This window comes from Ranitomeya imitator, chromosome 4 (genome assembly GCF_032444005.1).
Source record: "Ranitomeya imitator isolate aRanImi1 chromosome 4, aRanImi1.pri, whole genome shotgun sequence".
NCBI classification, from domain to species: domain Eukaryota; kingdom Metazoa; phylum Chordata; class Amphibia; order Anura; family Dendrobatidae; genus Ranitomeya; species Ranitomeya imitator.
This window is the reverse complement of record NC_091285.1, coordinates 185,295,273-185,321,124: the sequence shown is the minus strand read 5'-3', so window position 1 is coordinate 185,321,124 and position 25,852 is coordinate 185,295,273. Positions and strand designations below refer to the sequence as shown.

The window sequence follows — 25,852 nt, the reverse complement described above, 5'->3', positions numbered from 1 at the left end:
GACGCATCCTGCGTCCATAGGCTGTCATTATAGCCAACGACGTATGCCGCAGGATGCGCCGTTGCACGTTTTTCCGACGCTGACAAAAAACGTTTCCTTGAACGTTTTTTCCAGATGACTGACCGCTATTTTCCGACGGATCCAGTGCACGACGGATGAAACGGATGGCCATCCGTCACAATCCGTCGCTAATACAAGTCTATGGGAAAAACAGGATCCTGCAGAAAAATTTGCTGGATCCGTTTTTTTCAAAACTCGACGGATTTTGACGGGAGTAAAAAGACGGAAGTGTGAAAGAGGCCTTACTGGAATAAAAGTTTGTGGGCAACACTTTTTTCCGGCTTTTTGACAGAATGTGGGACTGCGTCACCAAATGAATCTTAGTTGTGAACTTAGACATAGCAGGGTGTGAAAGCAAAAGCAAAGTGATCATGTTTGATAAAATTGATAAAAATAGCACTTTAAGGCACCAGAACTATTTTAAGCCTCTAATAAATTACTAATTTAAGGTGCACACAAAATTACTGAATACACCCATTTTTTGTGGTAGTGAAATAAATATGCACTGCACACTTAGATCATCACAGTTAAGCTAGGGTCACACCGGCATATATTCTCTCATCCGAGAGAATCGGGACAATTATGCAAATTACACTCTGATGACACTATGATCAGGTTTTGCTCAAAGTGTCAGCATAGTGTGCTCCGATTCTCTCAGATGAGAGAACTATAGCACACTGTGAGGATAAGATGAAGAACAAAATTTCTCCATCTTCTCCATTGTGTCAGTTCATGGAAATCAAACTGCACTCAGGTGTCATAGAAGAGCAGTCCGGCGATTTCCACGAACTCATTGACTTGAATGGCCAAGTGCAATCCGATAATTGGCTCAAACTTTGTCATACTGCGATTTGAGCCAGTCTGAAGAAAAAAATTGAACATGTGCACGGCCCCATAGACTAACATTAGTCCGATTGTGCTCTGATGTATTGTTGGATCACACACGGACAGAAATACACTGGTGTGAACATGGACTTAGCGCAGCTGATAATCTGCAGAAAGAATTTTATGGGTCGATTCATTATTGCACTGGCATCTTTTTTAGTCTAGTTTTAAGTGTTTTTGATCTGTTTTTGAATTGCACCTTTTCTTTCTTTAATTTGCAATTTTTTATATGCGTTCACTTGCTTTCTCTTTTTTTATGTTCGCCATTGTGGGTAATGTTTTGGCTTCCAGATGTTTTTGATCAAATCATCAACTGTGAATTTTTAACAGGTTGCTAAATTTTTGTGCAACTGATCACAGTTAAGCTTTCAGTTCTTATACTACTGAGATAAAATGAAAGCTGTGTGCTGATTGGTTGCTATGATCACCACCACACTACCACACTGCTGTGAACTGTGATAAAAAAATCTGTCTTTACTACCCATACCAACCAATCAGAGGGCAGCTTTCATTTCTTATACTGCTGAAGTAAAATGAAAGCTATGCTATGATTGGATGCTATGGACCACACTCCATGGAAACTGGGTTAAGAAATCTTTTCTGCCCACAGCAGGCAATTATAATACAGCATCCATTAATTTCTAACCAATCTAATGACACAAAAATTGTCCCCTAAAAGCTGTACAAAGGGGTCAAACTATGGTGCAAGAAAAAGTCTATGGAGTCAGTGTTTGTGAAACAACTGGAGGTGATGGATTACTTTCGATATTTTTACTGAGTTCAGCAATCGAAAGTATATAAAAATCATCTTTTATTTTTCAAACAATTTTATCCTTGCAGATCTACCATATGTTATTAGCAGGCTGGCCGAGAATCAGAAATAAATGTATGAATCCAAATTTGTTGACAGTAAAACTCCAGTTGTATTTAGTTTTCCCATGAGATCCAATAAAAACAAGGAAATAAAGTCGGAATAAGGCCTGTTTCACATGTCAGTGTCTCCGGTACGTGTAGTGTCAGTTTTCTCACGTACCGGAGACACTGACACACGTAGACCCATTAGGATCTATGTGTTTCTGCACATGTGCGTGTTTTCACACGGACCGTGTGTCCGTGTGCAAAACATGTAGACATGTCCGTTTTTTACCGGCAGCACGGACCACAATACGGACAGCACACGTGCACACGGAGAACATTGTGCACTCTCCTCCGTGTGCATGTACCGCCCGCAGTAGAGACAGCGCTACAGTAAGCACTGTCCGCGCTGCGTGTGGTGCTGAAGCAGGTATTCATCCCTTCTCCCCAGCAGTTCGCTGGAGAGAAGGAATGAAAAATCCATGTTTTTTTATTTATTTTCCCTTAAAAATAAAGTTTGTGCGTCCCCTCCCGCCTCCCATCCCCTGTGCGCCCCCCGCTTGCCTGCCGGGAAATACTCACCCAGCTCCCGCGATGTCTCTTCTCAGCGGCCGCTGGCAGCAGGTCCTGTGTGAGCGGTCACATGGTCCCGCTCAGTACAGTGAGGAATATGCGCATATTCCTCACTGTAATGAGCGGGACCACAGGGGAAGGGAGACGGGAGGGGATGCACAAACTTTATTTTTTTAGGGAAAATAAATAAAAAAACATGGATTTTTCATTCCTTCTCTCCAGCGAACTGCTGGGGAGAAGGGATGAATACCGGCTTCAGCACCGTACGCAGGGGACAGCACTTAACTGTAGCGCTGTCTCCTGTCCAGTCCGTGTGGTCCTCAGTCAGCACACGGGCGGCACACGGCTGCCGCACGTGTGCCACACTGATGTGCTATGTGAGCACACGGACACACGGACACGGATAATTCTGGTACCGATTTCTGCGATACCGGAGTTATCTGGACGTGTGAAAGAGGACTAAGAGAAGGTTTTATTAGGCATTTAGACACTGATGTGCAGGAAAATACATATTAATGTCAATGTGTAAGCAAATCTTTATAAACTAATCTAGAGAAACAAAATCATTGACATATAGCTATTTACTCCTGTAAGTCAGTATTTAGTAGACACAGCAATTGTTTCAATTACGGCTTTTTCTCTTTATGTATGGGTCTCAGACCATGAATAAACAGCTATTTTTAACACAAAAGGGAACTATACTTTTAACAAATTTGTCATAAATAAATGGTACATACAAATATGAGAAACTTTGTAAAATATCTTATCAGAGCATTCTGCTTTTTTTTCTCCGCTTATGAACCACTCCTCATTCAGCTGCCCTCTGAACTAATCATACACTTGGAAAAAAAAAACAACTTAACCTCTTCTTGCTCAAGATAAGATGGACAATAAGGTGTCCGGTTATATCTCCTAATATACTCTATATAGAGGGCACTTCCTAATAAGTCTTTTTGCCATACCCCAGATTTGGATTCACATCTGCACAGCTAAGTACTGATCTACAATCTGTATAGTGGGGACAAAGTGAAGGAATAAGGAGCTAAGAAAGTTAAGCAGAGGGTCACACAGAAAATCATAGGGTGCTTTCTAGTAAGTCTTTTTGCCATACCCCAGATTTGGATTTACATCTGCACAGCTAAGTACTGATCTAAAATCTGTATAGAGGGGACAAAGTGAAGGAATAAGGAGCTAAGAAAGTTAAGCAGAGAGACACACAGAAAATCATAGGGTGCTTTTTAGTAAGTCTTTTTGCCATACCCCAGAACAAGTGCCCATCAGACTCAGCTTGCTGAACCACTAGAGACTTACAGAGACTACAGTATTAAAGGGGATCTACTGAAGTATACAGATATGATCCAAGGAGCGACCCATTGCACTCACAAGATCCTTAAAGTGAACATGAAAGTGTATAATTCCATCACTGGGTTCTACCCAGGGGGGTTAGAGTTTGTAAGCTGCTGTGCTGCATCACCAATAGGCTTTCCTAGCATTCATTCAATGCTGACCGGTTGTATGTGAATGAACCTGTCAAAATTTGTTGATGATAGAACCGTACCAAGTATGAATTTAACAGTAAAAGTTAATTTCATAAATTTAGTGGTTACTGCGTTCCTTGTCCACTGCTTCACTAGATCCTGGAGAGCCCACCCTTCCATGGCTTACATAACAACAAAGGAACATTATAGACTTCTCTTGAAAAGTGTATTATGGGTGCTTTGGTGTTAAACTAGGTGATCAGGACAAGTTGTGGGCTCCACATGTAATGTGTTTTATTTGCGCAAATGAATTACAACACTGGTCTAAAGGGGCATTCTGTGCACTTGAGGGAAATTTAGACTTTATTCTCAAGAAACTTAACTACCAGAATCAAAGATGGTCTCTTTGCTACTTGGGCAGCAAGGAGGATACATGAAGTACCCATGTTTTTTGAGTGAATGGGACAGCCGGGATAGGACTCCTTATTGGACCCAAAAAAGTTGGTCATCGAGAACATCTTTGCAACCTGTATTCAAGAACATAGTTGCAGAAAATGTATTTAAAGGGACTCTGTCACCTGAATTTGGCGGGCTCTCTGTCCGGTCCAATGAACAGTGTTTTTTCTCCTTTCATTCACCCCTTCCTTTCCCGCTGGCCGCAGTATTATCTTGAATATGAGTCTGTTTCCTCCGTAGTTCACGCATGCGCAATGCAATCTTGCCTTGTGCACGCGCAGTATGCTTTGCCCAACTGTGGGCAAAGCCGAAAAGCATTAGTGCGCATGCACATCCACACTATGTCCCAGAACACAGCAAAATACTTCCGGGACATAGTGCGGCTGCGCATGCGCACTAATGCTTTTCGGCTTTGCCCGCAGTTGGGCAAAGCATACTGCACGTGCGCAAGGCAAGATTGCATTGCGCACGCATGAACTACGGAGGACACAGACTCAAATGCAGACTAATCCTGCTAAAGTTATTTTGCCACCACTCCACATTAAGCTTAGATTGATGAAGCAGTTTGTGAAAGCTCTACCAAAAGGAGTGACTTTGTGCACCAAGTTTCAGGGACTATCCGAAGTAAAACTAAAAGAAGGCATTTTCCTGGGTCCGGATATTCAAAAACTCATGAAGGGCGATGTGATCGAAACAAAAACGAAAGCTGTAGAGAAAAGAACTTGGGATTATTTCAAAGAAGTCATGAAAAAATTTCTAAGTAACAACAAAGACCCAAAATTTAAGTCCATCTTGGAGAACATGTTGAAATGTTTCAAAGTCTTTGGTTGTCTGATGAATTATTTTTTTTACATTCCCATTTGGACTACTTTCTTGAAAACCTATGTGCGGTTAGCGAAGAGCAAGGGGAAAGTTTTCATTAGGATATCAAGGAGATGGAACGACGATACCAAGGTAGAAGGAACATGAACAAGAAGGAGGGAAAGGCGCAAAATTAAATTTCTAATAAAGTTACAGAATGAATGTTTAATACATTTTTATACATAATATTGTGTACATTTTTGGCTACAAAAAAGATTTTTCTTGTTCATCTCGTTTGTAGATAAATTATAATACTGTATAATTTGTTGTTTCATTGTCTGTCAGATGTAGATGATAGAGACCTTGTATTGACTCAAATCACCAAATATAACATTTTCTCACATACATAAGGCCTAAATCAGACATCAGTTGATTTTTCTGGTACACAAAAACAGTCTGAGTTTCATCAGTGTCTTGGATCTAATTTTCATCTGTATTTAGTCCGTTTTTACCCTCAGTGTTCCATCAATAATTTTCCCAAATAAAAAAATAAATAAACGATAAAGCGTCCCCTAATCATAATTACAATGTTAACCACTGACAGCACATGGACTGTACACGGATTCCATCCGTGTGCTGTCCATGATTTTCATGTCTTGTGTGGTTAATTTTCATCCATGACTTGCATCAAAAATAGACATGTCTCTGCGCTTTTTTGTGCACACATAGTCTGCAAATAAATACCAACATGTGAACAGCAGCATAGATTATAGTGAGTATATTCCGTACTTTCCTTAATCAAGCATCTGCAAAAACCCAAGTGCATGCCATCATCTCCCACCTCAACTACTTCATACTCCTGCTTTGTGGCCTCCCCTCTAACACTCTCGCACCCCTCCAATCTACCCTAAACTCAGCTGCCCAACTAATCCACCTCTCCCACCACTATTCCCTGGCCTCTCCCCTCTGTCAATCCCTTCACTGGCTTCCCATTACTCCAGTTCAAAACCCTAACCATGACACACAAAGCCATCCACAACCTGTCTCCTCCATACATCTGTGACCTCGTCTCCCGGTACTTTCCTGCACGGAACCTCCGATCCTCACAAGATCTCCTTCTCTACTCCCCTCTTATCTCCTCTTACCACAATCGCATACAAGATTTCTCCTGAGCATCTGCTTTACTCTGGAACTCTCTATCAGACTCTCGCCTACCATCGAAACCTTCAAAAGGAACCTGAAGACCTACCTCTTCTGACAAACTTACATCCTGAAGTAACCCTCATATCACCAAGCCGCTGCACGACCAGCTGTACCCCACCTACTGTATCTTCACCCATCCCTTGTAGACTGTGAGCCCTCACGGTCCTCTCTCCTCATGTACCAGTCAGTGATTTGCATTGTTCATGGTTATTGTCCGTGTTTTTTATTATGTATACCCCTTTTCACTTGTAAAGCGCCATGGAATAAATGATGCTATAATAATAAATAATAATAATTTGTTTTCTCAGTGAAAGCTATGCATAGAACACATACGTAAGAAATGGACTACTGAATGATTCCTTAAAGGAGTAGTCCAAAGTCAAACTAAATTTCATTCTAAATGCCTATTTGGTGCTGTAATATAAGTTATTTTATGATATACTTGTGTTAAAAATTCCCCACCCTTCCCTAACTACACTATGTAATTGCTATTCTGTTTTTTTCCCTATTTCCTGTGTGATGGCGTTTCATTTGAAAGTCCCAGAGCATGCTGGGATACTCAAACAAAGTGTTTCAGATGAGGAGGCAGAGGCTATGGTCATTTCCACAGCCTCTATCCCCTCATTGAAGCAATGCATCATCCGTGATATTCATTTCAGGGAATGGAACGTCCTTGCTGTGTACCTGCTGTGAGCTGTGCACGGTGCGATCTGCACAATGACAGTGCGTGCTCTGTTGTTGGCTCAGATTGGTCTTAATCAGCAGGCAACAGAGTGTTGTCAGAATACCTGGTATGCAGGAGCCCAGTGATGTCACTTGCGTGGGTGGTACTAGTCTCCTGCATGTTGGATATCCCGACACCTCTCTGTCGCAGGCTGATTTCTGATCTGAGCCAGCAACAGAGCGAGTGCTGTCACTCTGCAGATCGCACATTGCACATCTCGCAGAGAGGGACACAGCAGGGACGAGCACAGCCCCTGAAACGACAGTCACAGATGACGCTTCCTTTCAGGGAAGGGGCTGGTGCCATGGTTAGGGTTAGGGTTAGGGCTAGGGTTAGGGTTAGGGCATGCACTGGGATTCTCACACAAAGCGTCATCAGACAGGACATAGAAGATGAAAATAAAATAGCAGTTAGTGTAGTTAGGGGACGGTAAGGAATTTTTAATACAAGTATATTAGAAAATCACTTAGATTATGGCATCAAATAGATAGGGATTAAGAATTAAACTTAGTTTGCCTTCGGACCACTCCATATAGAGTTGTTTTTAGTGAGTGAAATTTAATAAAAGTCTCTGCGATGGCTCTGCACCTAAAACCAGAAGTGGGCAGGTTATCATTGAATTATCTCATCAGGCTTTCTAATTTTCTCCTAATGTATCTTGTCAATTTGAAAGTTTGGTTAAACTTTACTGCAGATACTCAATGTACGTATTTGATTTCAAGTGTTTGATGTCGCTGAAAGATATTATAGATAGAAGTGATCAATAGGTGCACAACTCTTTTACCCTACTTTTATATACCAGAACAACATAAATCAAACACAAACGTAAGTCATCAACATTTACACATAAGTGACCATTATAATGGGGCAAAAACAGACAAGACGTACATCAACAGTCAAAATAAAGGATATAATTACAAAAGCAGGGTGAAAAAAGACTTACAGCTCATGTTTAGAACTCACACAGGAACTGGTCTATTGCAGAAGAGCAGGAGAAACTTGGAGACAGAGGAACAGCCACTTTATGTGAAGAGGGGAGGAAAGAGGAATGGACAGGAGAGGAGACATGTAAAAACAAAAGGGTGGGGGAGAAGAAGAAAGACATGCATTAATACAAAGGGACTCATTAAAGGGGATATTAGAAAAACAATCTGAAATAGAGTGTGTTATATTTATGGTTATATCTATGATGTCCTCCACCATAAATAATGTCTTCAATTTAGCCTGATCACAACACATTCTTACAGACGCCTTAGCAACCTCAAAAAGGTGACAGATAGTAAAAAATAATAAACCAAAATTATTAGTATAACCTTATTAGTATTTAATAAAAGTTACAGAGTGACAGCACTTAAAAGAAATTAAAAAATATGATGCATCCATTTCTCTATGAAAAAAGGTAATGTCTATGGGAGCTATTTTCAGCTCTTTAAAAAATGTAAGTTTTTTTTTCGACAAGTAAATCATAGTGCAATGCTTCTTCAGCAGCCATGCAAACATCTCTGTGTCCAAGCTGTGAGTAATGTAGCCATTTTCTTTCTTCCCTCACCGAAATCCCAGCAAATTCACCCTTCAATGGAATCTGTCAGCTGGATTACACCCCCCAAAAAAACTATTTATAGGCACATGTAGCTCTTTCAAAGGCAAGTCTAGCAATGTCCTTGCATGGACAGTCTGTTTCTCTATTACTGAAAAAATTAGTGTTTGAATGTATTTGTAAATAGCTATGATATACCTGAAGTCTCTGTCACTCCAGCTCTATTCCTGCACCTCATCACCTCCTCTTGCTTGACTGACAGCTTCTATGCTGTGTGACCTAAGGCAAAGGAGTTGTCAGCCAACTGGAGGAGGGAGCACTGGGGGGGGGGGAATAAAGCTGGAGTGACAAGGGCTTTAGATCTACAAATAGCTCTTTAGCTTCAATTGAAATGCTGATTTCTCAGTAACAGAGGGCTATGCTGAATGCTCGAAGGCCCGCGCAGATCCATTCTGTGATGCGGTGGCATCCGGGAAAATGGCCGCCGGGGGTGGCGCATGCTCAGATTCAGATCTCGGCAATGTGATCTCATTCCGAGATCTCAGGAGATGAGATCTCGTTGCCGAGATCTTAATGTGAGCATGTGCCGCCCCCGGTGGCCATTTTCCCAGAGGCCACTGCATCACAGGAATGGATCTGCGTGGGCCTCTGAGCATTCATGAAATGCCAGCAGAGCTCTGCCGCCCCACAGACCACCACGACCCCTGTTCCACAGAGCATCGCTGCCCAACAAGCCACTGCAGCCCCACAGAGCACCACAGCCCAAAAGAGCACCACTGCCCCACAGAGTACCTGTCACAAAATGCTGGTGGAGACCCGCCACACCACAGAGCAGCACCACCGTATCAGCCTGAAATGGGATTTCCCTGAGGTCACCTCACCAGCCTTGACCAACGAACAACCCCTGTGACTGCTCCTCCACCTGTGCCGAAACCCCTCCCCAGTAAGCTGAATTCAGACTGTAGGACGGACCCCCATTTGACACATTTTTTTCCCTATTTTCCTTTTGAAATTTTGGGGTGCGTCTTATGGTCCGGTGCGTCTTATAGTCCGAAAAATACGGTATATTACTTTACTAGATACCTAGTTCTATAGTGATAATTTCAATACTGATTCAGCACGGTGGCACAGTGGTTAGCACTGCAGCCTTGCAGCGCTGGAGTTTTTGGTTCTAATCCCACCAAGGACAACATCTGCAAAGAGTTTGTATGTTCTCTCCGTGTTTGCGTGGGTTTCCTCCGGGTTCTCCGGTTTCCTCCCACATTCCAAAGACATACTGATAGGGAATTTAGATTGTGAGCCCCATTCGGGACAGCAATGATAATGTGTGCAAACTGTAAAGCGCTGCGGAATATGTTAGCGCTATATAAAAATAAAGATTATTATTATTATTATTAATGAAACAGCAACACACAGCCTAAAAAGTAACAGATTGGTGGAATCAGGCTCTCAGCCCCTGCATAATGCTGCTCTCATATTATTTAGCAAAAATCGCTTTAAGCATAGCTTGTATAGTACTCATACTTATCAAAAATTGATGCTCACAAGATCTATCCAATCTGTCCAACAGAATGTTATTTGTTATGACCTGGTGGTCAGGACAATAATGGACCTGGTGGTTAAGAGCACACGGAATGACCAGATAGTTACTGATAATAAAGGATGAGCTCCGGGACGTGGGAACTCTGCTGACCGCAATCCCTAATCCTATAACACACACTAGAAATAGCCGTGGATTGCTCCTAACGCTCCCTATGCAACTCGGCACAGCCTAAGGAACTAGCTAGCCCTGAAGATAGAAAAATAAAGCCTACCATGCCTCAGAGAAATTCCCCAAAGGAAAAGGCAGCCCCCCACATATAATGACTGTGAGTAAAGATGAAAATACAAACACAGAGATGAAATAGATTTAGCAAAGTGAGGCCCGACTTACTGAACAGACTGAGGATAGGAAAGGTAGCTTTGCGGTCAGCACAAAAACCTACAAAAAGACCATGCAGAGGGCGCAAAAGGACCCTCCGCACCGACTCACGGTGCGGAGGCGCTCCCTCTGCGTCCCAGAGCTTCCAGCAAGCAAGACAACAATAAAATAGCAAGCTGGACAGAAAAATAGCAAACCAAAGAAAAACAAGCAGGAACTTAGCTTCTGATGGGAAGACAGGTCACAAGAACGATCTAGGAGTGAACTAGACCAATACTGGAACATTGACAGGTGGCATGGAGCAAAGATCTAAGTGGAGTTAAATAGAGCAGACAGCTAACGAATTAACCTCGTCTCCTGTGGAAGGAAACTCAGAAACACCCACAGCCACCAGAGGAGGTCCATGGATAGAACCAGCCGAAGTACCATTCATGACCACAGGAGGGAGCCCGACAACAGAATTCACAACAGTACCCCCCCTTGAGGAGGGGTCACCGAACCCTCACCAGAGCCCCCAGGCCGACCAGGATGAGCCAAATGAGAGGCATGAACCAGATCGGCAGCATGAACATCAGAGGCAAAAACCCAGGAATTATCTTCCTGACCATAACCCTTCCACTTGACCAGGTACTGGAGTTTCCGTCTCGAAATACGAGAATCCAAAATCTTCTCCACCACATACTCCAACTCCCCCTCAACCAACACCGGGGCAGGAGGATCAACGGATGGAACCACAGGCGCCACGTATCTCCACAATAACGACCTATGGAACACATTATGGATGGCAAAAGAAGCAGGAAGGGCCAAACGAAATGACACAGGATTGATAACCTCAGAAATCTTATACTGACCAATGAAACGAGGCTTAAACTTAGGAGAGGAAACCTTCATAGGAACATAACGAGACGACAACCAAACCAAATCCCCAACACGAAGTCGGGGACCCACACAGCGCCGGCGGTTAGCGAAACGTTGAGCCTTCTCCTGGGACAATGTCAAATTGTCCACCACATGAGTCCAAATCTGCTGCAACCTATCCACCACAGTATCTACACCAGGACAGTCCGAAGACTCAACCTGCCCTGAAGAGAAACGAGGATGGAAACCAGAATTGCAGAAAAACGGCGAAACCAAAGTAGCCGAGCTGGCCCGATTATTAAGGGCGAACTCAGCCAATGGCAAAAAGGACACCCAATCATCCTGATCAGCAGAAACAAAGCATCTCAGATATGTTTCCAAAGTCTGATTAGTTCGTTCGGTTTGGCCATTTGTCTGAGGATGGAAAGCCGAGGAAAAAGACAAATCAATGCCCATCCTAGCACAAAAGGATCACCAAAACCTCGAAACAAACTGGGAACCTCTGTCAGAAACGATGTTCTCCGGGATACCATGTAAACGAACCACATGCTGGAAAAATAATAGCACCAAATCAGAGGAGGAAGGCAATTTAGACAAAGGTACCAAATGGACCATCTTAGAAAAGCGATCACAAACCACCCAAATGACCGACATCTTTTGAGAGACGGGGAGATCCGAAATAAAATCCATAGAAATATGCGTCCAGGGCCTCTTCGGGATCGGCAAGGGCAAAAGCAACCCACTGGCACGAGAACAGCAGGGCTTAGCCCGAGCACAAGTCCCACAGGACTGCACAAAAGAACGCACATCCCGTGAAAAAGACGGCCACCAAAAGGATCTAGCCACCAAATCTCTGGTAGCAAAGATTCCAGGATGCCCAGCCAACACTGAACAATGAATCTCAGAGATAACTCTACTAGTCCATCTATCAGGGACAAACAGTTTCTCCGCTGGGCAACGGTCAGGTCTATCAGCCTGAAATTTTTGCAGCACCCGCCGCAAATCAGGGGAGATGGCAGACAAAATTACCCCCTCTTTGAGAATACCCGCCGGCTCAGGAACACCCGGAGAGTCAGGCACAAAACTCCTTGACAGGGCATCAGCCTTCACATTCTTAGAGCCCGGAAGGTACGAAACCACAAAATCAAAACGGGAGAAAAATAACGACCATCGAGCCTGTCTTGGATTCAACCGTTTGGCAGACTCAAGATAAGTCAAATTCTTGTGATCTGTCAAGACCACCACGCGATGCTTGGCTCCTTCAAGCCAATGATGCCACTCCTCGAATGCACACTTCATGGCCAACAACTCTCGATTAACAACATCATAATTGCGCTCAGCAGGCGAAAACTTTCTAGAAAAGAAAGCACATGGCTTCATCACCGAGCCATCAGAACTTCTTTGCGACAAAACAGCCCCTGCTCCAATCTCAGAAGCATCAACCTCAACCTGAAACGGTAGCGAAACATCTGGCTGGCACAACACAGGGGCAGAAGAAAAACGACGCTTCAACTCCTGAAAAGCCTCTACAGCTGCAGAAGACCAATTGACCACATCAGCACCCTTCTTGGTCAAATCAGTCAACGGTTTAGCAACACTAGAAAAATTAGCGATGAAGCGCCGATAAAAATTAGTAAAGCCCAGGAACTTTTGCAGGCTCTTCACAGATGTCGGCTGAGTCCAATCGTAAATGGCCTGAACTTTAACAGGGTCCATCTCGATAGTAAAAGGGGAAAAAATGAACCCCAAAAATGAAACCTTCTGAACTCCAAAGAGACACTTAGACCCCTTCACAAACAAGGAATTCGCACGAAGGACCTGGAACACCATTCTGACCTGCTTCACATGAGACTCCCAATCATCCGAAAAGACCAAAATATCATCCAAATACACAATCAGGAATTTATCCAGTTACTCTTGGAAGATGTCATGCATAAAGGACTGAAACACTGATGGAGCATTGGAAAGCCCGAATGGCATAACCAGGTACTCAAAATGGCCCTCGGGTGTATTAAATGCTGTTTTCCATTCATCGCCTTGTTTAATACGCACAAGATTATACGCCCCTCGAAGATCTATCTTTGTGAACCAACTAGCCCCTTTAATACGAGCAAACAAATCAGACAGCAACGGCAAAGGATACTGAAATTTGACTGTAATTTTATTAAGAAGGCGGTAATCAATACAAGGTCTTAAAGAACCATCCTTCTTGGCCACAAAAAAGAATTGGGTCCAGTACTGAGGCTTATTCTTGGCCAAAGGCGTAGCATCAATTCCTCTCAATGGAATAGGATACTGCAGGGGCTCCAAGAAAAAACCACAGCGCCTAGCATACTCCAAGTCCATCAAATTCAGGGCAGCGCCTGAATCCACAAATGCCATAACAGAATAGGATGACAAAGAGCAAATCAGAGTAACGGACAATAGAAATTTAGACTGTACCGTACCAATGGTGGCAGACCAACGAACCGCTTAGTGCGCTTAGGACAATCGGAGATAGCATGAGTGTAATCACCACAGTAAAAACATAGCCCATTCCGACGTCTGTGTTCTTGCCGTTCAGCTCTGGTCAAAGTCCTATCACGTTGCATAGGCTCAGGCCCATGCTCAGATAGTAACGCCAAATGGTGCACAGCTTTACGCTCACGCAAGCGTCGATCGATCTGAATGGCCAAAGACATAGATTCATTCAGACCAGCAGGCATGGGAAATCCCACCATGACATCCTTAAAGGCTTCAGAGAGACCCTTTCTGAAGATTGCTGCCAGGGCACATTCATTCCACTGAGTGAGCACAGACCACTTTCTAAACTTCTGACAATATATCTCCGCTTCATCCTGACCCTGACACAGAGCCAGCAAGATTTTCTCTGCCTGATCCACTGAATTAGGTTCGTCATAAAGCAATCCAAGCGCCAGGAAAAACACATCAACATCACGAAATGCCGGATCTCCTGGCGCAAGGGAAAATGCCCAGTTTTGAGGGTCACCACGTAACAAAGAAATAATGATCTTTACTTGTTGAACAGGGTCACCTGAGGAGCGAGGTTTCAAGGCAAGAAACAATTTACAATTATTTTTGAAATTCAAGAACTTAGAACTATCACCAAAAAACAAATCAGGAATTGGAATCCTAGGCTCTGACATCGGATTCTGAACCACAAAATCTTGAATGTTTTGTACCCTTGTAGTGAGATTATCCATCCAAGAGGACAGACCTTGAATGTCCATGTTTACACCTGTGTCCTGAACCACCCAGAGGTAAAGGGGAAAAGAGAGACAAAACACACTGCAAAGAAAAAAAATGGTCTCAGAACTTCTCTTATCCCTCTATTGAGATGCATTAGTACTTTGGGCCATCTGTACTGTTATGACCTGGTGGTCAGGACAATAATGGACCTGGTGGTTAAGAGCACACGGAATGACCAGATAGTTACTGATAATAAAGGACGAGCTCCGGGACGTGGGAACTCTGCTGACCGCAATCCCTAATCCTATAACACACACTAGAAATAGCCGTGGATTGCTCCTAACGCTCCCTATGCAACTCGGCACAGCCTAAGGAACTAGCTAGCCCTGAAGATAGAAAAATAAAGCCTACCTTGCCTCAGAGAAATTCCCCAAAGGAAAAGGCAGCCCCCCACATATAATGACTGTGAGTAAAGATGAAAATACAAACACAGAGATGAAATAGATTTAGCAAAGTGAGGCCCGACTTACTGAACAGACTGAGGATAGGAAAGGTAGCTTTGCGGTCAGCACAAAAACCTACAAAAAGACCACGCAGAGGGCGCAAAAGGACCCTCCGCACCGACTCACGGTGCGGAGGCGCTCCCTCTGCGTCCCAGAGCTTCCAGCAAGCAAGACAACAATAAAATAGCAAGCTGGACAGAAATATAGCAAACCAAAGAAAAACAAGCAGGAACTTAGCTTCTGCTGGGAAGACAGGTCACAAGAACGATCCAGGAGTGAACTAGACCAATACTGGAACATTGACAGGTGGCATGGAGCAAAGATCTAAGTGGAGTTAACCCCTTCCCGACCCATGATGCCACGTAGGCGTCATGAAAGTCGCTGCCAATCCGACCCATGACGCCTATGCGGCGTCATGGAAAGATCGCGTCCCTGCAGGCCGGGTGAAAGGGTTAACTCCCATTTCACCCGATCTGCAGGGACAGGGGGAGTGGTAGTTTAGCCCAGGGGGCAATCAGAGCGATTTGTAATATTTCACCTATTATGACGGGTGAAATATTACAATCCAGCCATGGCCGATGCTGAAATATCATCGGCCATGGCTGGAAATACTAATGTGCCCCCACCCCACCCCACCGATCGCCCCCGCAGCCCCCCGATCTGGCCGGTACACTGCTCCGGCTCCCCTCCGTCCAGTGCTCCGCTCCCCCCCGTGCTCTTGTCCGCTCCCCCCGTGCTCCAATCACCCCCCGTGCTCCAATCACCCCCCCTGCACTACGATCCACCCCCCGGTGCTCCGTTCCACCCCCCCGTGCTCCATTCCAGCCCCCCCGTGCTCCATTCCAGCCCCCCCGTGCTCCGTTCCACCCCTCCCGCGCTCCGATTCCCCCCCCCGTGCTCCGATCCCCCCCCGTGCTCCGATCCCCCCCCCGTGGTACCCCCCACCCCATCATACTTACCGATCCAGCCGGGGTCCCGTCCGTCTTCTCCCTGGGCGCCGCCATCTTCCAAAATGGCGGGCGCATGTGCAGTGCGCCCGCCGAATCTGCCGGCCGGCAGATTCGTTCCAAAGTGCATTTTGATCACTGAGATATAATCTATCTCAGTGATCAAAATAAAAAAAATAATAAATGACCCCCCCCCTTTGTCACCCCCATAGGTAGGGACAATAAAAAAATAAAGAAATTTTTTTTTTCCACTAATGTTAGAATAGGGTTAGGGTTAGGGGTAGGGTTAGGGGTAGGGTTAGGTGTAGGGTTAGGGGTAGGGTTAGGTGTAGGGTTAGGGGTAGGGTTAGGGCTAGGGTTAGGGCTAGGGGTAGGGGTAGGGTTAGGGGTAGGGTTAGGGGTAGGGTTAGGGTTAGGGTTAGGGTTAGGGCTAGGGGAAGGGTTTGGGCTAGGGTTAGGGTTTCGGTATGTGCACACGTATTCTGGTCCTCTGCGGATTTTTCCGCTGCGGATTTGATAAATACGCAGTGCTAAACCGCTGCGGATTTATGGCGGATTTACCGCGTTTTTTCTGCGCATTTCACTGCGGTTTTACAACTGCGATTTTCTATTGGAGCAGTTGTAAAACCGCTGCGGAATCCGCACAAAAGAAGTGACATGCTGCGGAATGTAAACCGCTGCGTTTCCGTGCAGTTTTTCCGCAGCATGTGTACAGCGATTTTTGTTTCCCATAGGTTTACATTGAACTGTAAACTCATGGGAAACTGCTGCGGATCCGCAGCGTTTTCCGCAGCGTGTGCACATACCTTTAGAATTAGGCTATGTGCACACGGTGCGGATTTGGCTGCGGATTCGCAGCAGTGTTCCATCAGGTTTACAGTACCATGTAAACATATGAAAAACCAAATCCGCTGTGCCCATGGTGCGGAAAATACCGCGCGGAAACGCTGCGTTGTATTTTCCGCAGCATGTCAATTCTTTGTGCGGATTCCGCAGCGTTTTACACCTGTTCCTCAATAGGAATCCGCAGGTGAAATCCGCACAAAAAACACTGGAAATCCCCGGAAAATCCGCAGGTAAAACGCAGTGCCTTTTACCCGCGGATTTTTCAAAAATGGTGCGGAAATATCTCACACGAATCCGCAACGTGGCACATAGCCTTAGGGTTAGGGTTGGAATTAGGGTTGTGGTTAGGGTTAGGGGTGTGTTGGGGTTAGGGTTGTGGTTAGGGGTGTGTTGCGGTTAGGGTTGTGATTAGGGTTATGGCTACAGTTGGGATTAGAGTTAGGGGTGTGTTGGGGTTAGTGTTGGAGGTAGAATTGAGGGGTTACCACTGTTTAGGCACATCAGGGGTCTCCAAACGCAACATGGCGCCACCATTGATTCCAGCCAATCTCGTATTCAAAAAGTCAAATGGTGCTCCCTCACTTCCGAGCCCTGAAGTGTGCCCAAACAGTGGTTTACCCCCACATATGGGGTACCAGCATACTCAGGACAAACTGCGCAACAATTACTGGGGTCCAATTTCTCCTGTTACCCTTGTGAATCTAAAAAAATGCTTGCTAAAACATAATTTTTGAGGAAAGAAAAATGATTTTTTATTTTCACGGCTCTGCGTTGTAAACGTCTGTGAAGCACTTGGGGGTTCAAAGTGCTCACCACATATGTAGATAAGTTCCTTGGGGGGTCTAGTTTCTAAAATGGGGTCACTTGTGGGGGTTTCTACTGTTTAGGCACACCAGGGGCTCTGCAAACGCAACGTGACACCCGTAGACCATTCCATCAAAGTCTGCATTTCAAAAGTCACTACTTCCCTTCTGAGCCCCGACGTGTGCCCAAACAGTGGTTTACCCCCACTCATGGGGTATCAGCGTATTCAGGAGAAACTGGACAACAACTTTTGGGGTCCAATTTCTCCTGTAACCCTTGGGAAAATAAAAAATTCTGGGCTAAATAATTATTTTTGAGGAAAGAAAACGTATTTATTATTTTCACGGCTCTGCATTATAAACTTCTATGAAGCGCTTGGGGGTTCAAAGTGCTCACCACACATCTAGATAAGTTCCTTTCGGGGTCTAGTTTCCAAAATGGGGTCACTTGTGGGGGGTTTCTACTGTTAAGCCACATCAGGGGCTCTGCAAACGCAACGTGACGCCCACAGAGCATTCCATCAAAGTCTGCATTTCAAAACGTCACTACTTCACTTCCGAGCATCGGCATGTGCCCAAACAGTGGTTTACCCCCACATATGGGGTATCAGCGTACTCAGGAGAAACTGGACAACAACTTTTGGGGTCCAATTTCTTCTGTAACCCTTGGGAAAATAAAAAATTCTGGGCTAAATAATTATTTTTGAGGAAAGAAAACGTATTTATTATTTTCACGGCTCTGCATTATAAACTTCTATGAAGCACTTGGGGGTTCAAAGTGCTCACCACACATCTAGATAAGTTCCTTTGGGGGTCTAGTTTCCAAAATGGGGTCACTTGTGGGGGGTTTCTACTGTTAAGCCACATCAGGGGCTCTGCAAACGCAACGTGACGCCCACAGAGCATTCCATCAAAGTCTGCATTTCAAAACATCACTACTTCACTTCCGAGCCCCGGCATGTGCCCAAACAGTGATTTACCCCCACATATGGGGTATCAGCGTACTCAGGAGAAACTGGACAACAACTTTTGGGGTCAAATTTCTCCTGTTACCCTTGGGAAAATAAAAAATTGCAGGCTAAAATATCATTTTTGAGAAAATAATTTTTTATTTTTATTTTCATGGCTCTGCGTTATAAACTTCTGTGAAGCACTTGGGGGTTCAAAGTCCTCACCACACATCTAGATTAGTTCCTTTGGGGGTCTAGTTTCCAAAATGGTGTCATTTCTGGGGGATCTCCAATGTTTAGGCACACAGGGGCTCTCCAAACGTGACATGGTGTCCGCTAATGATTGGAGCTAATTTTCCATTTAAAAAGCCAAATGGCGTGCCATCCCTTCCGAGCCCTGCCGTGCGCCCAAACAGTGGTTTACCCCCACATATGGGGTATCAGCATACTCAGGACAAACTGGACAACAATATTTGGGGTCCAATTTCTCCTATTATCCTTGGCAAAATAGGAAATTCCAGGCTAAAAAATCATTTTTGAGGAAAGAAAAATTATTTTTTATTTTCATGGCTCTGCGTTATAAACTTCTGTGAAGCACCTGGGGGTTTAAAGTGCTCAATATGCATCTAGATAAGTTCCTTGGGGGGTCTAGTTTCCAAAATGGGGTCACTTGTGGGGGAGCTCCAATGTTTAGGCACACAGGGGCTCTCCAAACGCGACATGGTGTCCACTAACAATTGGAGCTAATTTTCCATTCAAAAAGTCAAATGGCGCGCCTTCCCTTCCGAGCCCTTCCGAGTGCCCAAACAGTGGTTTACCCCCACATATGAGGTATCGGCGTACTCGGGAGAAATTGCCCAACAAATTTTATGATCCATTTTATCCTACTGCCCATGTGAAAATGAAAAAATTGAGGCGAAAATAATTTTTTTGTGAAAAAAAAGTACTTTTTCATTTTTACAGATCAATTTGTGAAGCACCTGAGGGTTTAAAGTGCTCACTAGGCATCTAAATAAGTTCCTTGGGGGGTCTAGTTTCCAAAATGGGGTCACTTGTGGGGGAGCGCCAATGTTTAGGCACACAGGAGCTATCCAAACGCGACATGGTGTCCGCTAACGATGGAAATAATTTTTCATTCAAAAAGTCAAATGGCGCTCCTTCCCTTCCGAGCCTTACCATGTGCCCAAACAGTGGTTTACCCCCACATGTGAGGTATTGGTGTACTCAGGAGAAATTGCCCAACACATTTTAGGATCCATTTTATCCTGTTGCCCATGTGAAAATGAAAAAATTGAGGCTAAAAGAATTTTTTTGTGAAAAAAAAGTACTTTTTCATTTTTACGGATCAATTTGTGAAGCACCTGGGGGTTCAAAGTGCTCACTATGCATCTAGATAAGTTCCTTGGGATGTCTAGTTTCCAAAATGGGGTCACTTGTGGGGGAGCTCCAATTTTTAGGCACACGGGGGCTTTCCAAACGTGACATGGTGTCCGCTAAAGAGTGGAGCCAATTTTTGATTCAAAAAGTCAAATGGCGCTCCTTCCCTTCCAAGCCCTGCCGTGCGCCCAAACAGTGGTTTACCCCCACATATGAGGTATCAGCGTACTCAGGACAAATTGGACAACAACTTTCGTGGTTCAGTTTCTCCTTTTGCCATTGGGAAAATAAAAAAATTGTTGCTAAAAGATAATTTTTGTGACTAAAAAGTTAAATGTTCATTTTTTCCTTCCATGTTGCTTCTGCTGCTGTGAAGCACCTGAAGGGTTAATAAGCTTCTTGAATGTGGTTTTGAGTACCTTGAGGGGTGCAGTTTTTAGAATGGTGTCACTTTTGGGTATTTTCAGCCATATAGACCCCTCAAACTGACTTCAAATGTGAGGTGGTCCCTAAAAAAAATGGTTTTGTAAATTTCGTTGTAAAAATGACAAATCGCTGGTCAAATTTTAACCCTTATAACTTCCTAACAAAAAAAAATTTTGTTTCCAAAATTGTGCTGATGTAAAGTAAACATGTGGGAAATGTTATTTATTAACTATTTTGTGTCACATATCTCTCTGGTTTAACAGAATAAAAATTCAAAATGTGAAAATTGCGAAATTTTCAAAATTTTCGCCAAATTTCCGTTTTTATCACAAATAAACGCAGAATTTATTGACCTAAATTTACCACTAACATGAAGCCCAATATGTCACGAAAAAACAATCTCAGAACCGCTAAGATCCGTTGAAGAGTTCCTGAGTTATTACCTCATAAAGGGACACTGGTCAGAATTGCAAAAAACGGCAAGTTCTTTAAGGTCAAAATAGGCTGGGTCATGAAGGGGTTAAATAGAGCAGCCAGCTAACGAATTAAGCTCGTCACCTGTGGAAGGAAACTCAGAAACACCCACAGCCACCAGAGGAGGTCCATGGATAGAACCAGCCGAAGTACCCTTCATGACCACAGGAGGGAGCCCGACAACAGAATTCACAACAGTTATTTCCACTATAATGCTATTCACACTGTTATATTTTGTGTAATATTTGGGGCCCACTAAAGATCTTCCAGTATTATGTTGAATCAGTCCAGAAGTGAACAGTATGTATTTACTGGAAAGACTGTTCACTTTGTATCAAAACAAATGATATCACTTTTCTGCCAATCTCATTACACTAGTAGCTTAAGTTATAGCACAATACATAGTTACATAATGTATGTTGAAGAAAGACCTAGTTCCATCAAGTTCACCCTTTCTCCACCATTTTGCCACTAATTTAACTATAACCCGCAATGTTATGTGTATCAAGAAAATCGTCCAGCCCTTTGTTAAAAGCTGTTGTAGTGTCTGCCATTACTACATTTTGTTGTAGAGCATTCCACAGTCTGACTGCTCTAACTGTAAAGAACCCTTTCCTGTTTAGCTGCCTTCTTTCTTCCACCCGTAATGAGTGCCCCCTAGTCCTCAGCATGGTCTTTGGATGGAATAAGTCATGTGCCAGTCTTTTGTACTGGCCACACATATATTTATACAAGTAAAAGAGATCCCCTCCGAGGCTGATTCTAACTTCTGAATATCCTTTTTAAAATGTGGAGCCCAAAACTGGATCCCATATTCTAGATGTGGCCTCACCAGTGATTTATAAAGGGGTAATAATGCATTGGGATCGCGGGATTTTATCTTTCTTTATACATCCTAAAATCTTGTTTGATTTTGTGGCTGCTGCTTGACATTGAGTACTGCTGCTCAGCTTACTTGTAACCAGAATACCCAAGTCCTTCTCCTGTTCTATAATTCCAAGTATATTCCCATTTAATGTACTGTATATGCAGCAATAGGATTATGGCGTCCTATATGCATTACTTTAAAGTTATCTACATTAATCTCATATGCCAAGTGTTTGCCCAGTCGGTCATCTTATCCTGGTCATTTTTCAATATTGTAATGTCAAGGTCAGATTTTAATATTCTATATAGTTTGGTGTCGTCAGCAAAGACTGACACTCTCAATCCCATCCTCAAGGTCATTAACAAAGCGATTGAAAGAATTGGTCCTAGCACAGATCCCTGCGGTACTCCACTGCTGACTATATCCCATTTAGAGAATGTACCATTTATGAAGACTCTTTGTTTCCTGTCATTTAGCCAATTCCTTACCCATCTGCATACAGTTTCCCCAGTCCTTGCTTCTGTAGTTCCAGTATAAGGCTATTATGCGAAACTTTATCAAATGCCTTTGCAAAGTCCAGATAAATTCATATCAGCCGCTTTACCTACATCCAGATGTGCACTTACTTCCTCATAGAAACCCAACATGTTAGTTAGACATGACTTATTCTTCATGAATCCATGCTGATTGTCAGTTATTACATTATCTACAATATATTTCTGCAGGCCATCTCTTATAATGCCCTCAAAAATTTTGCACACTACTCATGTAAGGCTTACCAGATGGTAGTTACCTGGATCCACCTTTTTACCTTTCTTAAATACCGGTATCACATGAGCCATCCTCCAATCCTGTGACACCACCCCTGTTATAAGAGAGTCTAGAAATATGAGATATAGTGGTCTGTTAATTATTGAACTCAGTTCCCTCAGTATTCATAGATGAATGCCATCTTGGCCGGGAGATTTGTCAATGTTTAAATTGCTCAGACGTAAATGCACTTCTTTTTGTGATAAACTAGTTATATCAGGTTGTGAATTTAGATTTTTGCCTCGTTGAATGATCCCTGTAACAGTTCATTGGTGAACACAGATGAAAAGTGCCTGTTTTCTATCTCAGCCTTTTCTTTATCCTCTGTGATTATCTTGTTGTTGTCATCTTTAAAGGGGCCGATACCATCATTTTTTTTCTTTTTGGCATTGATGTATTTATAAAAAATTTGGGGATTTATTTTAAGATCATTGGCAATTTGTTTCTCTGTAGATAACTTTGCTAGCTTGATTTCTTTTCTACATTTCTTATGTAGATCTTTATACTCCTGAAATGCTATTTCAGTATTCTTGGCTTTCAAGATTTTGAATGCCCTTTGTTTTTGTCTTATCGTACTTTGTACTGTCTTATTCATCCATAATTTTTTTTTTATTCCTTGACATTTTATTACCAGAGGGTATAAGTTTTCTGCTGGATTCTAGTAGTATTTCCTTAAAAATGCCCCTTTTATATTCAGTATCCGCAGTTACTATGACATTGTCCCAGTTTATATGATTAAGCTCCTTCCTCAATTTGTTGAAATCAGCTTTCTTAAAGTTCCAGGTTTTGGCATTTCCCCTTTTGGATGTTTGATTGAAAATTACTTTGAAACTTACCATGTTATGGTCACTGCTTCCCAAATGCTCTCTGACCTGTAGATCTGAAATTGTATCTGGCCTATTTGATAGAACGAGATCCATCAGATTACCTCCCCTGGATAGTTCATTAACCAGCTGAGAGAGGTAATTGTCCTGAACTGTGGATAAGAAATTGTAGCTTTTAGCACAACTAGAAAATTCTACGTCCCATTGAATGTCTGGATAGTTAAAATCCCCTATAATAAGAATCCTATTACTAGTTGCTTCCTTTTTAATTTGCTGCAGCATTTCATCCTCTACCCGTTCAGCTATATTAGAAGGCTTGTAGCAAACTGCATTTAGCAGCTTTCTATTATTGCCATGCCCATGTACATTTACTCAAAGTGACTCTACATTGCTGTTACTTCCCCGAATGTCTTCATTGAGCACAGGTTTTAATGTGGACTTTACGAAGATGCACACCCCTCCACCTTTTTTATCTTTCCTGTCCTTTCTAAATGTAGTATAACTCTATAGGTTTGTTACCCAGTCATGGCTCTGGTCAAGCTAGGTTTCTGTAATGCCCACCACATCGTATTCTGTGACCATCATAAGAGTCTCCAGTTCATTTATTTTGCTTGCTAAACTTCTTACATTTGCCAGCAGACATTTAATATTAGCACATTTATTACTTCTACTGAACTCCCTGCTTTCATTGCATATCCAAGCACCATTATTCCTCATTTACCCTTACTTCCTCCCTCTCTCTGTCTACTCTATCTACCCCCTATTTAACACAACTACCCCACCTGCCCCAGATCGTTGTTTTAAAGCTCCTCCATCCATCTTATCATTTTTTCCCTTTAGGTGCAGCCCGTCCCTACTGAAGAACCTGTAGCCGACAAAGAAGTCGGCCCAGTTCTCCATGAACCAAAACCCTTCCTTCCTCCACCAGTTTCTAAGCCACTTATTTATCTCTCTAAGCTCCCACTGCCTATCCAGTGATGCTCGTGGCACTGGCAGTATTTCTAAAAACACCAGCTTGGAGGTCCTGGCCTTCAGCTTCTCTCCTAGTTACCTATAATCATTCTTAAGGACCTTCCACCTCCCTCTAACTTTGTCATTTGTACCAATTTGTACCATGACCACTGGGTTTTCCCCAGCGCCACACAACAATCTGTCTATCCGATACGCAATATCTCTAACCTGAGCACCCGGCAGTCAACACACTGTTCGGCATTCATGATCTTGGCAGCTGATGACCTTGTCTGTCCGCTTAATTATAGAGTCCCCTACCACCAAAATCTGTCTGGAATTTGCTGCACTCCTATTTCCCTCTTTCCTACAGCAGTCATTTTCCTGGTTGCTACGAGCAATGTCCTGCTGCAGTGATTCCAGTTTTGGGCTTGCATTCCCAATATCAGCCAAAAAGGCATATTTGCTAGATTGTGCAAGATTAAGACTGGGACCTCTGGCACTTTTCCCCCTACCCCTTCTAGTAACATTTATCCAGCTGCATACTTCTATGTCCTGATCTTCCCCACGTCCACCCTCCTCCATATCACTAGTCCCAGCCAGCGCAAGCTCAGTGAGCTCTAAACTCTCCTGAGTGTTGCAAGCTGCACATTTAGATCCATTACCTAGGCTTCCAAACATGTAAATTGGTTGCATCGAGTGCAGACATATTAACCCTCAAACGGCTGTTCCGGGCATGCATACATCTCACAAGATGCACACCTGGTGGCATTGTCCATGAAGCACATAATGGAAATAACCACACAGATAAAAGCAGAAAATAAAATAAACAATTGAAGCTAGTAAGGAAAACACCAAACTATGCTCTAGTGTTAAACTATGAGATTGTGTTTAACTACCTAATGATAGTTTCTCTTATAGTTTTCTAAAGCTATTTTTTTTAATTTCTTCATAATTGAAAACAAGCAACTTCATTTGTCTGTGTGATTTTAGATGTAGTTTCTTATGCAGTTAAGAAATCTGATAATTCGCATAATATAACAATTCAGTCATTTTTTTAGTTTGTCTTACATAAAATTAATTATCACAAAATGATCAACAACAAAGCACAAGGTGTGTGTATGTGTATGTGTCTGTATGCGTCTGTGTGCACTTGTTTGTATGTGTGTATTGTATGTATATCTGTGAGCGTGTGTGCATCTGTGTGCACTTGTTTGTATGTGTGTATGTGTATCTGTGAGCATGTGTGTGCGTCTTTGTGCACTTGTTTCTAGGTGTGCATGTGTATCTGTGAGCATGTGTGTGCGTCTTTGTGCACTTGTTTCTAGGTGTGCATGTGTATCTGTGAGCATGTTTGTGCATCTGTGTGCACTTGTTTGTATATGTATATGCATATCTGTGAGTGTACGTGTATCTGTGTGCACTTGTTTGTATGTGTGTGTATCTTTGAAATAAATGTGCAATCATCACAATATATTTTGGCGGCAAGAGACACACAGCCAGAAAATAACCTGTAGTTAGATAGTTAGGTATATT

The 25,852-nt window shown here is 43.2% G+C and overlaps 1 protein-coding gene across 2 annotated transcripts in view; it reads right to left on the bottom strand.

Annotated features, from left to right (window-relative positions):
- HTR4 (5-hydroxytryptamine receptor 4) overlaps positions 1-25,852 on the bottom strand; it is a 998,998-nt gene that overhangs the window by 201,417 nt on the left and 771,729 nt on the right. Inside the window, exon 7 of one of the 2 annotated variants that reach the window (XM_069764171.1) lies at positions 7,979-8,055. The exons of the other annotated variant lie outside the window; for it this stretch is intronic. Coding sequence (XP_069620272.1) covers positions 7,995-8,055 — 61 coding nt within the window. The 3' untranslated portion in view covers positions 7,979-7,994. The remainder of the gene's footprint in view (positions 1-7,978; positions 8,056-25,852) is intronic. 2 annotated transcript variants of the gene reach the window in all.